Source organism: Dermacentor variabilis, chromosome 6 (assembly GCF_050947875.1).
Source record: "Dermacentor variabilis isolate Ectoservices chromosome 6, ASM5094787v1, whole genome shotgun sequence".
Taxonomy (NCBI): domain Eukaryota; kingdom Metazoa; phylum Arthropoda; class Arachnida; order Ixodida; family Ixodidae; genus Dermacentor; species Dermacentor variabilis.
In genome coordinates, this window is record NC_134573.1 from 16,878,265 (window position 1) to 16,894,665 (window position 16,401).

Sequence of the window (16,401 nt, forward strand, 5' to 3'; positions counted from 1 at the left end):
GTCCTCTTTAAGATTTCCCAACTTAAGTACTATTGTGAGCAGTATGAGCGGCAACACGCGAATGTGTGGCAAATAGCCTCGAAACCAAGTTCACGCGATACGCGGATGGTGCTGTAGAAAACTGAGGTGAAAGGGGCGTGCTCTTCAGCTAACTATTCGCACTCCTGCCTCGCTAGCATTGCCACGAAATGGCAGCTGATTGCATTTCACCGGCCACTAGCGATGATAAGGTGGCTATAGCACGCAGAGGGTGGCAATGTGTTGCTTACAGTTCTGCGCAAAATATCCCCTCTGTCTCTTTCTCTCTATGACACGTACGAAATGGCAGTGATACCGGCTGATACTATAGCGCCTGTAATAGCGTTCATGCACAGGAAAAAGCAGTATTGTTTTTTATACCTCATTTGCTGTATCCTGCTTCTTGTGAACGGAGGGAAGTTGCACGCAGCAGTCAGTTAAAAAGATCTTATTGGGCGTTGTGACACGGTAACAAACCTTGAATGCACATAAAAGATGCTCCCCATTATACCAGCATTAGCTTACCCTTGCGCGTTTGGTGGGCTAATAACGGGTCATGGCTCCACCGGTTTGAATGACTGCCTCCATTCTTTCTGGCATAGACCTGTAGAGAGCCTCAACGATGACTGCATTACCTTGAAGACGTTTCCACTGTTCTTGTATAGCTTCCTACAGTTCATCAGCAGTCGCCAAGTCCAAGAAGAGCGTGAAAGGTTAGCCTTCATACGTACCCAAACATGCTCTATCATGTTCATGTCCGCACCATTCGCGCACCACTCAAGGTGCAGTACCCTTCATTTATCTAAAAGTCGTGTCACGACCTTTGCTGTATGCACAAGAGACAGGTCCTCTTGGAATCATCATCATCAGCCTGGCCTGACTTCTCTCTTTAGGGATAATGGTAATCTGCTCTTCATGATTGGAGAGTGCCTGCCAAACGCACCCGAGCCCATTCTTATTCTTTTGATTATTTCCGTCTCATGATCCGAATCCGCAGTTACTACCTGTGCTAAGTAGATGTATTACCTTACCACTTCCAGTGCCTTGCTACCTATCGTAAACTGCTGTTCTCTTCCAAGACTGTTAAACATTACTTTAGTTTTCTGCAGATTAATTTTTAGACCCACCCTTCTGCTTTGTCTCTCCAGGTCAGTGAGCATACATTGCAATTGGTCCCCTGAGTTACTAAGCAAGGCAATATCATCAACGAATCGCAAGTTACTAAGGTATTCTCCATTAACTCTTATCCCCAATTCTTCCCAATCCAGGTCTCTGAATACCTCCTGTAAACACGCTGTAAACACGAGATCGTATTTCCCTGCCTGACGCCTTTATTGGGGTTTTGTTGTCTTTTTTTATGGAGGACTATGGTGGCTGTGGGGGAGCCGCTATAGATATCTTTCAATATTTTTACATATGGCTCGTCTACACCCCGATTCTGTAATGCCTGCATGACTACTAAGGTTTTGACTGAATCAAAAGCTTTCTCGTAATCAATGAAAGCTATGTATAAGGGCTGGATATATTTCACACATTTCTCTGTCACCTGGTTGATAGTGTGAATAAGGTCTATTGTTGAGTAGCCTTCACGAAATCCTGCCTATTCCTTTGGTTGACAGAAGTATAAGGTGTTCCTGATTCTATTTGCAATTACCTTAGTATGTAAATGCTTTGTAGGCAATGGACAGTAAGCTGATCGGTCTATAATTTTTCAAGTCTTTGGCATCCCCTTTCTTATAGATTAAGATTATATTGGTGTCCTTCCAAGATTCCGGTACGCTCGAGGCCATGAGGCATTGAGTATACAAGGTGGCCAGTTTTTCTAGAATAATCTGCCCACTATCCTTCAACAAATCTATTGTTACCTGATCCTACCCACCTGCCTTCCCCTTTGCATAGCTCCCAAGGCTTTCTTTACTTCTTCCGGCGTTACTTGTAGGATTTCAAATTCCTCTGGACTATTCTCTCTTCCATTATCGTCGTGGGTGCCACTGGTACTGTATGAATCTCTGTAGAACTCCTCAGCCACTTGAACTATCTTATCCGTGTTAGTAATGATAGTGCCGCCTTTGTCTCTTAATGCATACATCTGATTCTTGCCTATTCCTAGTTTCTTCTTCGCTGCTTTTAGGCTTCCTCCATTCCTGAGAGCATGCTCAATTCTATCCATATTGTACTTCCTTATGTCAGCTATCTTACGCTTGTTGATTAACTTCGAAAGTTCTGCTAGTTCTGTTCTAGCTGTAGGGTTAGAGTCTTTCATACATTAGCATTTATTAATCAGATCTTTCGTCTCCTGCTATAGCTTACTGGTATCCTGTCTAACTAAGTTAGCACCGACTTCTATTGCACAGTCTTTAATGATGCCCATAAGATTGTTGTTCATTACTTCAGCGCAAAGGCCCTCTTCCTGAGTTAAAGCCAAATACCTGTTCTGTAGCTTGATCAGTAATTCTATTTTCCATCTTACCGCTAACTTATTGATCGACTTCTTATGTACCAGTTTCTTCCGTTCCCTTCTCAAGTCTAGGCTAATTCGAGATCTTACCATCCTATGGTCATTGCAGCGCACCTTGCCTAGCACGTCCACATCTTGTATGATGCCAGGGTTAGCGCAGAGTATGAAGTTTATTTCATTTCTAGTCTCGCCATTCGGTCTCCTCATGTCCACTTTCGGTTATCCCGCTTATAGAGAAGGTATTCATTATCCGCAAATTATTCCGTTCCGCAAACTCTACTAATAACTCTCCCCTGCTATTCCTATAACCTATGCCATATTACCCCCTTAAATTGTCTCCAGCCTGCTTCTTGCCTACCCTGGCATTGAAGTCGCCCATCAGTATAGTGTATATTGTTTTGACTTTACCCATTGCCGATTCCATGTCTTCATAGAAACTTTCGACTTGCTGGTCATCATGACTGGATGTAGGCGCGTACACCTGTACGGCCTTGAATTTGTACCTCTTATTAAGTTTCACAACAAGACCTGCCACCCTCTCGTTAATGCTATAGAATTCCTGTATGTTACCAGCTATATCCTTATTAATCAGGAATCCGACTCCTAGTTCTTGTCTCTCCACTAAGCCCCGGTAGCACAGGATGTGACCGCTTTTTAGCACTGTTATATGCTTCATTTGTCTTCTTAACCTCACTGAGCCCTATTATATCCCATTTAATGCCCGAATTCCTCCAATAGCACTGCTAGACTCGCCTTACTAAACAACATTCAAGCGTTAAACGTTGCCAGGTTCAGATTCCAATGGCGGCCTGTCTGGACCCAGAGATTCTTAGCACCCTCTGCTGCGTCACAGGTCTGACTGCCGCCATAGTCAGTTGCTTCGCAGCTGCTGGGGACTGAGGGCCGGGGTTTGATTGTTGTATTCATATAGGAGGTTGTGGCCAAGTACTGCACCAGGTTAGCCAATCCTGCTCTGGTGAGAGAGCACATTACTGGTTCTGGTCACTGGTATCAGGCCGCACTCCAGGCCTGTTTATGCACTTTTATCATCGCGCAGATTTTTTTTTTATCCCATGGAAAATTGTGCGGCACCGATCCTCTTGTACGCGAGGCAGATGCTCTACCTCTAGACTACACCATCGCTGCATTCCTTTTGGAATAGGTCCCCGCAGGGGCGTCTGCGCAAGCAGGCGTTTGGTGTGTTGCGACACTACGTACCCGAGCACACGAGGGTTGGACCCTCCCGCGTGTAGCCGTGCGCGGCTTAGCCGTGTCCGGGGAAAGGGGGATCCTGGAGGGTGACCCGATGCCGGGTGTTAGGACCTTTAGGGCCCCCCAGTGAAGGCAACACACCTCTTTGGCCTCTGCTTCACGTAGACGGCACCCCCGGACTGACCCACCCGGGGGAAATCGGCAGTCGTCTCTTCCTGTCTCTTTCTCCCCAAATCTTAGTCTTTGTCTCTCACTTTTTGATCTTTCCTGTCTTCTTCTCTCTTCCATTTACTTCCTTTCTCCAAGGCGGCTAGGGTTAACCTTGTGTGGCTATCCTACCTTGGGTACACCATATTTGGTTATAGCGACGGCGTACGACTGGCGTCGTGCAGACTTGTACACAAGCTCTGCCGCGTCCCCTCGTTGGGCTCCGTGGTGGGCGGTCGGCGCTGTTGCCGAACATACACATTTTTCTCATGGCAGCGCAAGCCTCTATTCTCTATGATCGGCGTCTGAAAAGATGCCGCACCGAAGCAACGTTCCAGTTCTCTTTTCGGAGCAACGCTCCATCATTTCCTAAGTTCTATGTACTGCACAGTGAAAACAACGTACCAGTGAGAAAGCTCTCTCCATTCCTTGTGGCCAAGTGTCTAAAAGAAAAAATCGGACCTACATACAAAGCCTCAAAAATGTCTAGCGGGGACCTCCTCCTAGAACTCAATGACAAAGACCAAGCGCAAAAGCTCACAGAACTTACCAGTATTGGTAACGCAACAGTGACAATTTCACCGCACAGAACATTAAATACAAGCAGGGGTGTAATATCAGAGGAAGATTTTATTGGCTTAAGCGACGAAGAACTGCTGGAAGGTTTCCAGGAACAAAATGTTACCAAGGTCCAAAGAATTGTCATCCGCAGGAACGACCAAGAAATCCCCACAAAACATGTAATACTCACCTTCAGAACGAGTGTAATGCCTACCTGGCTGGATGCAGGTTATGTAAAGGTAAATGTTAGACCATATATTCCGAACCCCAGACGATGCTTCAAATGCCAAAGGTTTGGACATGCTTCGCATGCATGTCGACTACGAACTACTTGTGCTAAATGCAGTTCGAACGATCACCAAACTGACAATTGCACCTCTTCGCCACTTTGTGTCAACTGCAAGGGAGATCATCCCGCTTATTCGCGGTCCTGCCCTTGCTGGAAAAAAGAAAAAGGAAGTAATTAGTCTAACAGTCAAAGAAAAAAATCTCGTTCTATGAAGCCAGAAAGCGGCTGTCGTACCTTCCGCGAAGAAGTTACGCCTATGTGACGCAGATGGGGGCAGCGTCACAGAGGCTTCAGGAGTCCTCCGAGCCCACGCGCAGTGGTCCCGCAGTGACCCCTCCCGCCCCCGTGGTGGAAGCAGCCGACGCTGCTCCATCTTCTTCAAACGCCCTGCAGACACCAGTCCCGCAGGGCCCTAAGATCAAGCGAACCCCAAGGCCCGAGACACGTGTCTCGGCGCCTAACTCTCGATCCTCCAGCGCCTCAGAGAGAGCGATGGAGGTCGACGCAAAAACCCCGGTGTCATTGACACCAAAGGACAAGCGCTCTCTTGAGCGCGGTAAGAGGGAAAAAATCCCAATAACCACCCAGAATAAGAAAGCGATAACCTAAAGGTTATCGCTCATTTGTATAAGCCTTTTAAATTCCATGTCACCTAACATCTCACCTCTTATTCATTCCGTAGTGCCAATTCTCACCTTTCAATTTTAAAATGGCTTTTATTATTCATTGGAATTGTAGAGGTCTCATGCACAATCTAGGTGACATCAAAGACATCATCAACATCTTTTCACCAGTTGCTGTATGTCTTCAGGAAACAAATCTCGGTCCAAAAAATAGTCAAATTCTCAAAGGTTTCACCGTTGTCCGAAGGGACCGCGAATGTTCCACCCGTTTGTCAGGCGGAGTGGCTATAGTCGTGCAGGGCGGCACTCCTACCCGAAACGTCCAATTAAACACATCTTTAGAAGCCGTAGCTGTCACCATTCTATCTTACAAAACCATCACCATTTGCTCTCTGTATATTCCACCCCACAACCACTTCACTACTAAACAATTAGAAAATTTAACAGATCAATTACCGGAACCATTTGTTTTAGTAGGGGATTTTAATGCTCATTGTACTCTATGGGGGAGTGTCAAAACTGACCAAAGAGGACAGTTGGTTGAAGATTTTATTTTATCCAATGACATCTGCCTCTTAAATTCAGGCGCCCCGACCTACTTTTCACCAACTTCCCGCACTTTTAGTTGTTTAGACTTAGCTTTTTGCTCACCTTCACTTTTTACTGATCTTAAATGGGAAGCTCTCGACACGTCATATGGCAGCGACCACTTACCCGCACTCATCAAACTCCTATCATCACCAAAAACCCTAGTAACTAGACCACGTTGATGGAAACTACAGCTCGCGGACTGGCCGGTCTTTATGGAGAACGCGATACTAGAAGATGTCTTTTCGCCAGAGCTAAGTATTGACAAACTTAATAAAAAAATCACTGAGGTTATAATCTGTGCAGCAGAAAAGGCCATACCCCAGTCATCAGGTATTGTGCACAAAAAGCTAAACCCCTGGTGGACGAAGGAGTGTTCCGACGCTAAAAAAGCACAAAATAAGGCCTGGGGAATCCTGCGAAGGTACCCCACCTATAGCAACCTGTTAACCTTCAAACAAGCGAAAGCCAAAGCACGGTTCATTCGTAGACATGCTGAAAAATCATCATGGCAAAAATACATCTCTTCAATTAAGAGTACGGTAACATCAAAACGAATGTGGGATCAGGTGAGGAAATTTAGAGGAGACTACTCATCTTACACAATACCACTACTTACATGCCCAGGCACACATACAACACTACAGGACCAAGCCAACTCATTAGGTGAACACTTTTACAACATCTCCAGCTCGGCGAACTATACAAATTCATTCTTAAAATATAAAGAGTCGGCGGAGAAACAGAGACTGCCCACCACTGGGGCTTCAGCTGAAATGTATAATAAACCCCCTACAATACATGAATTGAACAGAGTTCTCTCTGCCGGTAAAAAAACGGCAACAGGTCCTGACCGTGTCCACTACACAATGCTGGCACACTTACCTCAAGCATCGGTAGGGACACTTCTTAAATTTTTCAATATGATATGGGAGTCTGGGGTAATGCCCACAGATTGGAAAAATGCGATAGTAGTGCCCTTTCTAAAATCTGGTAAACCCGCAACATCCCCTAGTAGCTATAGACCCATTGCATTAACAAGCTGTCTAGCTAAATCCTATGAGAGCATCATAAACACAAGACTCACATTTATCCTGGAAACAAGACGCCTAATAGATATGCACCAGTGCGGATACAAAAAGGGTTGCTCCACCATTGACCATCTCGTACGACTAGAACAGGAAATACGTGACACCTTCCTACACAAGCAATATTGTCTGACGGTTTTCTTCGATTTAGAAAAGGCCTATGATACGACGTGGCGATATGGAATCCTAAGAGACCTGGCTGACCTGGGAATTCGCGGCAGAATGCTAAATTGTCTATGTGATTTCATGTCAAATAGAACATTTCAAGTACGTCTCGGCACAACATTTTCACGCACATTTACACAAGAAAATGGCGTACCACAGGGTTTCATTCTGAGCACGACACTTTTCATAGTCAAAATGAACTCTGTTAATAAAATTATCCCATCTTCTGTTATGCACTCATTATATGTCGACGATTTGCAAGTGGCTTGCCGCGCTTCAAATCTGCCCGCCTGCGAAAGACAACTACAAATAACGATAAATAATCTGACACAATGGGCCGACAAAAATGGTTTCCGTCTTTCAACACACAAAACTGTTACAGTTCTCTTTTCCCAGAAGCGAGGTTTACACTGCACTCCAGTTGTCACATTGTATGGTGCAACGCTGCCGGTCAAAGAAGACTACAAATTTTTAGGTGTAACTTTTGACACAAAACTGAATTTCCTTGCCCACATTAACTCAACTAAGATAAAAGCAAATAAAGCACTAAATATCATTAAGGTTTTATCGCACAAGCACTGGGGATCTGACCGAACATGTCTATTACGTATATACCGGTCTCTTGTACGTAGCATTCTCGACTACGGTAGTGTAGTTTATGGTGCAGCTAGGCAGTCCTACATTAAGCGACTTGATCCAGTTCACAATCTTGGCCTACGACTGGCGAGCGGTGCGTACAGAACATCGCCTGTCCAAAGTTTATATGTTGACTGCAATGAGCCGTCCTTACAGCAACGCAGAGCACTACTTACACTTTCCTATGTACTACGGATTCGATCATCACCACAACATATATGCTACAGCATCGTAACACAGTGCTAATCACGGATACACTACACAAATAAACCAAACATGATTCGGCCACTAATCTTATGACACGAAGAATACTGTCAGAATTACGATGTTCCTCATGAGGCTCTGCAGGTTGCTGAAAGGCCACCAAGGTTGCCACCATGGTACAGCTTTTCACAGCTATGTGACTGGACACTAACACATTTAAAGAAAAAAGACATCCCACAAGAACACATAATACAAGAGTTTCGAGCTATACAAGAAAAATATAAACATTACACGGAATTTTACACCGATGGCTCCAAAACACAAGAATACGTAGGTGTCGGAATAATTACGAAAAATTGGCAAAATAGCATTCGGATAAATAATTTTTCTTCAGTGTTTACCGCCGAAGTTTTCGCAATATGGACGGCAGTTAAAAAAATTACCAGTGACAAGCAGGCGAATACTATCATATATACCGATTCGTTAAGCGCACTCAGAGCTCTAAACCTTAACTCCGCGTCTGAACCCATAATTGGTGATATCCTAAACATGTTGGCCTATAATGAATACGGAAGAACCTTACGATTCTGCTGGGTCCCAAGCCATGTTGGGATACCAGGGAATGAAGCAGCAGATAGATGCGCGTTCATGGCAGCGCACAAAGGTATAACACAAACAACACTTCCATACAAAGACAGTATTCGAGCGATTCATAAGGCCCTGACATCAAAATGGCAACTAGAATGGGACTCATGCACAAATAACAAGTTACACACAATAAAACCCCTGCTTAGAGAATGAAGTCGTGCAGTCACCAGCAACGCTTCTATCAGGTGATCCTATGTAGACTTCGAATCGGGCATACACACCTGACACACAATTTTCTACTTCAAAACGAAAACCCGCCAACTTGCGAGAAGTGCCATGAACCACTCACCATAATGCACATTATTATGACATGTCGAAATATTGAAACACAGAGACAAAGGCTTTTACAGAACCTCTACAACTTACACATACCTTTACACCCCGCATCAATACTCGGAGATGAACCGCTAGTGCCCTTCACTGACTTGTTCAGCTTTTTAGAAGAAACTGGTTTTTTACACAGACTCTAAACTATCGCAGCTTGCACTGCTTTAAGATTTGAATTCTTAATATCTTGTGGCTGGCGCAGCATAGCCCTAGTCGCTTTTGCGCCATTAAACCCGAATTAACTAAGTAACTTTTGGAATAGGTAGTGCCTATGCGGGTGTGGACCCTTCAATGCATATGGGATCATATATTGCTCCAGCAATGTGCAAAAGACAGCACACGTAAATCTCTCAGAGATTCTTACAAGGGAACTTAGGCCGTCACACAAGATAGCCACCCACACGTTTACTTACATTCGTCCGCTTGTTGCCACCTCCTTGATGTTATGAGGACAGGAGTGTGTGTTCTCCAAACACCACACTTTTTTCTGCTGGTCCCAATGGCTCGAGAAAGTAGATTCATAGGAGAAGATGACGTACGCCCTCCAGCTGCAGTGATTGACAGTGAGCAGCTTTGTTGGCAGCTGTGAAAAGGGGCTTCTGCACGGTGATGCGACTTCGGAGTACGGCTTCCCTTAACCTTCACCGTACCGAGCTGTCATTACATTTGCCAGGTCGAGAGTACTGCGCATGTCCTTCGCACTTTGAAATGGCTTCTCATTGACTGCATTGCAGCAACAATTTGTAGGTCTTGGTCCATTGCCATGGCATGGGGTCGCTTCTTGTGTGGCGCATCTTTAATGAGTCCTTCATCTCAGTATGTTTGGACTATCCTGTTCACGGTCTTTAACTTGCAGCCTGTCAAGGCAGCAATGTTACACTGCAGGTAAGCTTTCTTTGACCATTCGACGACTTCTTGCCGCTTATGCAAAGGCACTTGCCACATTGTTAGGCACTGAAAGCTCGATGACTGCTAGGCACAGATAGCCATGATCTACTTTATAAGCATATTAAAAAAAAAAAAGAAAGCATATCAAGGCTCAGCCAACACCAACTAGATATAAGCAAATCCTGTGTATCATGGCAGGCCACATCACAGCCAATCCTTCAGTAGTTACGTAGCCTGATGGGCCATTGGATGTGGGTGCGCACGCTGATATGAACTCATATCATCGCTAGCGGTCGGTGACATGCAATCAGCTGCTGTTGCGTAGCAAAGCTGGCGTGACGGGAATGCAAACAGTTAGCAGAATCGTGGTGCCTTTTCCACTTTGTTTCCATCAGTGGCTGCCGCGAATTGCCCAATGCCGGGTTCGAGGCTATTTGCCACGCGTTTCCGTTTTCCCGCTCATATTGCTCACGGAGTACATTGGCATGCTCTAATGCAACATGAAAAAAAAAAAAAAAAACGGGTAGCATTATTTCTTTAGTTGTGGATTACAAAAGCGATCTATGCATCAGAATGAACTGCAGCAGCCAACGTCTTGGTGGCAAAGGGCACAGTTGTGAATGGCAAGGGCATAGGGAAGGGAATGGGGGCAATTACGCAAAGGCGGTCTAACAGCAGCAATAGGAATTCTTTTCTTGTGAGTATTGATCCCCGGGGCTAGTCCACTACAGGCTGTCCACATGGCATCGGTATGCACAAGCACCTTCTGTGCACGCATCTGGGCCCAAGCCAATGCAGAGCACGAGTTGGTGCACTAGTTGGTTTGACAGTGAAGGAAGGACAAAAGACACAGACATGTAAAACTGACCACACAAGTGCTGTGCAATGTACACCTGTTATAACATTTTGGCATGGATCAGTAGATTCTTTACTGCAATGTGCGCCTGAGTGGGATCCGAGACTTGCACAGATTGCACGGCCAGTGGGCCATGTGTGATGAGCATTACCTTGATTCCTGTGCGCCAGGGGCGCAACCAGGGGGGGGGGTGTATGGGGCTTCAGCCTCCCCTGAAATTTTTTTGTGCAGTCATGCGCCACCAACCAAAACAAGTCCTGTGCCAGAAATCATGCTGGAGTTTGTCTAGAAATGTGCTTTTCTTGCTCGAGAAGACCTCTCAGTGCGAACATTCCGAAATCGGGCTCGATTTCGCGGCAACGCCCACGCACCTGTAGTCACATATCGTAATGCAACGAGCCCCACCAGAGCACAGTTTCAAGGGCGTTTTGATGACGAGCGGCTTGTCGCGGCGTCTCGCAAAGGCCGCGGAATATACGGAGCGCATGGATTTAAATTCTGAAACATTATGGATGTAAAGTTCTCATAAACTTTTGATGCGAAAGATGCATTGACATTTACAAAGGTGTGCTTTAGACTTTCGATCGCGGAACTTTGTGGGCTTATTGTTATAAACATTTGGCGCTAAAGGTGCATTGACTTTTCTAAAGTCATACATCGGAGCTTAAACGAGACAAGCCAAATCGATACACTATCAGACAAGTTGACAAAGCACACAGCGAGGTCTGATGAGACGAAGCGCTGTGGTGGTTGATTTGTGCCATCATGTCACAGAAAAGAATACCAGCATTTTTTTTTTACTGCGCCACAGCATCCATGTCAAGACACTAAAGCCAGCAAAGGTAACTACGTTCTTATTTATTTGTCTACTTTGACTTTTATTTACGAAGACAAATTGAGCCTCTTCAATTTTCTTTTGGTTCTCGTTACCCGTGAGCTGCCGAAACCAGCCAGATCGCATGCGTTTTTCTCGTGTTGCCCTGACCAACGCGAGGCGCACTTTGATGCGCGTTCGTTTTTCTCTGGCCAAGTGGATTTTGACCTGGCAGAGTTTTGGACGCTTCCTGGCTAGCATACAAGAAAAAGAAACAATGCATTGTTGCTCGCCGCCATCATTGCGAGAACTCGATGGATTGCAACGTGCTCGCTTGAGAGCAATCTCTCTGGAAAATCTTGTCTCGCCACTGTAGGATGCCGCATAGTATGCGTATGGGTCTCTGTGGACCAGGCATCTCCCATTTTCTTCGGTATTCCTTCGGTAATCACATTAGGTGCCCAAAGTAGGCATTTGATTGTGGCCAGCATGCTTTTCTTTGCCATATTTCTTTTTCATTTTGGTGTCCCTGCCCCACAAAAGAAAAAAAAAGCATTGTTGCGGTTGAGCAAATTGTCACATGGTGAAAGTTCAATTTTGTTACTTCTTTTGCGGAAAGTAATGGGCCACGGGACACTGAATTGCTGTATACTGTTATTATATTATTGCGATAGCAATTATATGGGCAATCCAGGCACATTCCTGTCATCGCCATCATGTTCCCTATAAAGTCAGAGGGCGATAACATTGTGACTGCTCGCCGCATGCTATATGCGCAAGTGAAAGCAAGGGGGGGGGGGAGGTGGCATGGGTGAGCCGACGACGGTGGCTCAGTCTTGTGTGCACAAGGGAGAAAAGCAAGGAGAAAACGCGCCGCTTGCTGTTGCACAAGATACATCAGGGGGAATGGGGGGGGGGGGATGCTGTGATCTGTGAATCTGTGTTTACACAACGTGTTTATTTGCCTTGTTTGACGCATTATATACAGTGACTTTTTATTAGATAAGTAGATTTATTGGAGACTTATAGGTAAGCATATTTAGCGCCAGCAACCAAGGACGGAAGGTAGACAACACCACAATGCCCGTGTGGTGTCGTCTCCCTTCCGTCCTTGGTTGCTGGCGCTAAATATGCTTTCAGTTTACCAACACGCCCAACAAATGGCAATGCTGAAACTTATAGGTATATCTAAATATCTTGTTGCGAAGTATTGTGTATACATGCAGTGAACTTTGTTTCCAGTGACAATTTTTTTGCCCTTTATCAAGCTGTATCTTCGCATTTGTATCTTCCATTGCTTCAGAAGAACTTCAGTTTGGCCTAGTTAGTGTTTACTGCGGTGGTTACTGCGGGCGGTGTTGGTGTACCGCCTGTGTTGTTTATGTGCTCTCTCCCGCTGTCCCTGTCTTTATTTGCAGTCAATATGATATGCAGTATATTCCATTGTACCTTGGCATTTCTAATGTACGAGGTCGAGTCAGTTGAAAGTGAGCCAACCCACCCAGCGCAATAATAGGTTCGGTTCATTATCTGCGAGGCATGCGCATAGCACACAGGCATCTCATTTACAAAAGTGACATGCAGATGTGAGGATTAAGGTCCTTTAATGATCTCATACACTGGGTTGAACATGGTTGCATGGCATAATGGATGCTCCAAAAGTTGAATGGCGTGGTGTTGTGAGGTTTTTGACTGCTGAAGATGTTTCCCAAAAAGAAATTAGTCACCATATGGCTGCCGTGTACGCTGAACATTACATTTAATTGGCCACTGTGAGGCAGAGGAAACGGTTCAAAGGACGTGAAAGTTGCAAAGACGATCCAAGACTGGGCCAAAGCCACTGTGCAATCACCCCCAACACAATTGCAAAGGCTGATTAGACAAGAACGGAGAAAAAGCATTGATGAATTGGCAGGGCATGTGAACCTCAGTCACGGTTCGGGTCACATCATAATTCATGAACATCTCAGTCATCGGCTTTTGTGTGTGCAATGCATGCCCGAGGTGTTGAACCACCGCCAGAAGGTGGAGAGGTTCCGCCCTGCCTTGACTCGCCTGATCCGGTATCACAACGAAGGTGACTACTTTTTGTCTGCAGTTGTGACCGGGGACGAATCGTGGTGCCACAACTACGAGCCTGAAATTCTATGGCAAAGCTTACAGTGGAAACATTTGAATTCACCACCCTAAGGAAAGCAAAGGCTGTCAATTCTGCCGAAAAGGTGTTTTTGACTTCTTTTTTTCGATCGTCAGGGGCCATTATTGATCGAATTTGCTTAATCGGGAGAAACTATCGTTTTCGATATTGTGAAATGTCGGATCGGCTGCGTGTCGCAATCAAGGACAAATGACGTGGAAAATTGAGGAATGGGGCCATCTTGCTACATGACAATGCCCGTCCCCACAACGCTGATGTTGTTCATAGAAAACTGGCATAGTTCAAGCGGAAAATGCTGCAACATCCGCCATACAGCCCGGAGTTGTCGCCTTGCGACTGCCACATTTTGGAGTATTTGAAAAAGCAGCTCAAGGGAACCAGATTCGTGTCGGACAATGACGTGAAAGAGTCGGACTTTTTGAAGCAGCAACCCAAGGAGTTTTATCAGATTGGGATCACGCGACTCGTTAATCAATGAGACAAATGTCTAAATGCCAGAAGGTGGCACCAGAGTTGCTGGCATAAGTAAAAGGTAAATTTGGTTGTGGGAGTTCATGGCGTTTTCTTTTTCTTATTGTTCAACCTAGGTAGGACATTAGGCAGTATGAATAGCAAGTGCTTGGTGGCACGACCCACCGCCCCGTTCCAAAGGGGATGCTCATAACGTCCCTCCATCCATCCATCCATCCGTCCGTCCGTCCGTCCGTCCGATCGATGGTTTTGCTAATGTAGTTGTTTGATTAGTTAGTAAGTTAGGTTAGCTATTCATTAGTTTTATGATATTTTAGTAACTACCAGTTTGTTTGATTAGTTTATCAGTCACTTAGCTTTGTTAGTTTAGTAATTAGTTTAGTAGTTTGGTACTTAGCTTAGTAATTAGTTTAATAATCAGTTGGTTAGATTTGTTAGCATAGTAATTACCTATTTGTTTGGTTAATTGATTAGTTGGTTAACTTTGTTAGTTTGAAATGTGTGTTTTTTACACGCAATTACATAAAAGTGCAACATGAACTTGCTCTGTAGTCTAACGTTTGTTTCGAACGATGGAGTATTCCAAGTGTACAATATTAATTATGAATTAAGCTGCATTGCGGATGCAGTTGAACCTGGAAATAAAATGGCTTTGTGGTTGTTTTGAAATTGTTCGCATTTAACTTTCTGAACACTGTACAGAAACAAGGTGGCGATTTGTATGCTGCATTGACAATATTCACAGGCTGTTACAGGCAGTCGACCCTTGCGCAATTGTGAGCGTACACACAGAACGCCTGTGGCTTCTGTTCGATGTTTGCTCCAGTCCACCTTCTGCTTGTGCCAGCGCCAGGGTGCATAGACTCTGGGCGCTGTATGAAGCTCTCCTATAGCGTTACGTGGAAGTTTCGTGACCAGATGAAAAGTATTGAAGGACCTGGCTTTATCTTGAAAGTAGTGATCTGCAATCAGTACAGAGTCTGGGTGCGCTGAGGGCTCATAACTTTCTGTATGCTGTGTTTTTGCCGCTTAGTTGGCGTTGAAGCGAGAGACGGCACGAAAGTTAATTTACTCACTGCTGCTCACACAAGCGTTTTGAAAGTGAGTGTCCGCGCTCATCGAGTCAGATGTATTTATGTTTGACTGGGTGTGTGTGGCACCATGCTTGTTAATTTAGTTAGCAAGCGAATGTTTACAAGGTCATAAGGTCGATACAACTACTATCCTTACTTCATATTGCTGTCTACTAATTTGCTATTGCAATCAATGCTTTGCCTTTTTTATTCACTGCAATTTTTTTATTCGAGCAACCAAAACTGCCCTCCCGCACCTTCAGGACCTGCATTATATTCGTGGTTGTGTTATGGCCTTCCCTTTCATGACATTTTATCGCTTGGATGTCACACACTAGAGGGAAAACAATAGAAGGAGCTTGCTGCAGTAGCCCTGCATGCATCTTATGCAAAAAACAAGGAAAAGGAAAGACACATTGTTGCAGCGGTTCTTTTCTAAGAAAGGGTCACAGCGAACAGTGCACCACCGCTTCATCTTGATTAGGTGCTAATGTGAGTTGTGGCTGACATTTTTGCCATTGCGCTTACTGTGTTGTTATACTTCTAAGCTTATCATTTGATGACAAATGTGCTAAAAGGACAACTGGTGCAGGGCCTACAAGTTAATGGGCACATGTTGGTTAACCAGACAGAGAATAAGAATTGCTCAGTTTTCCAAAATAAGATGGGTCAAATGAACAAGCTTTTATTGTATTGGTGTAATAGGAGTCTGTTTTTACTGTTGGCAATACAATTACAATGTTTCGTCATAGTGAAGTGAAAAAAGCTTGCTAATAAATGGATCTGCATATCATTATTCAATATTTAATTTATTTGTATTCGATCCATATTTGCAAGCTTTGATATTTGCATGCCCTTAGTTTTCAGCATGCAGAACATTTTTGTGTAGTGAAATACTTGTTTGGGTGTGAAGCTGCTTGCATCCTTGATGACTGACTTGCATGGTTGCCCTTTAACTTGCAGACATCTGGGCCATTGGGTGCATCTTTGCTGAGCTGTTGACCTCGGAGCCCATCTTCCACTGCCGGCAGGAGGACATCAAGACCAGCAATCCTTACCACCATGACCAGCTTGACCGCATCTTCAATGTCATGGGATTTCCCCATGGTTGGTGTGC

The 16,401-nt window shown here is 44.9% G+C and overlaps 1 protein-coding gene across 9 annotated transcripts in view; it reads left to right on the plus strand.

Moving 5' to 3' along the window:
- The window catches only part of Cdk8 (cyclin-dependent kinase 8), a 368,498-nt gene that overhangs the window by 87,187 nt on the left and 264,910 nt on the right, over nt 1-16,401 (plus strand). For all 9 annotated transcript variants that reach the window (XM_075694821.1, XM_075694827.1, XM_075694819.1 and 6 more), the window contains one exon: nt 16,248-16,391. In XM_075694821.1, the coding sequence (XP_075550936.1) occupies nt 16,248-16,391 (144 nt within the window). The remainder of the gene's footprint in view (nt 1-16,247; nt 16,392-16,401) is intronic.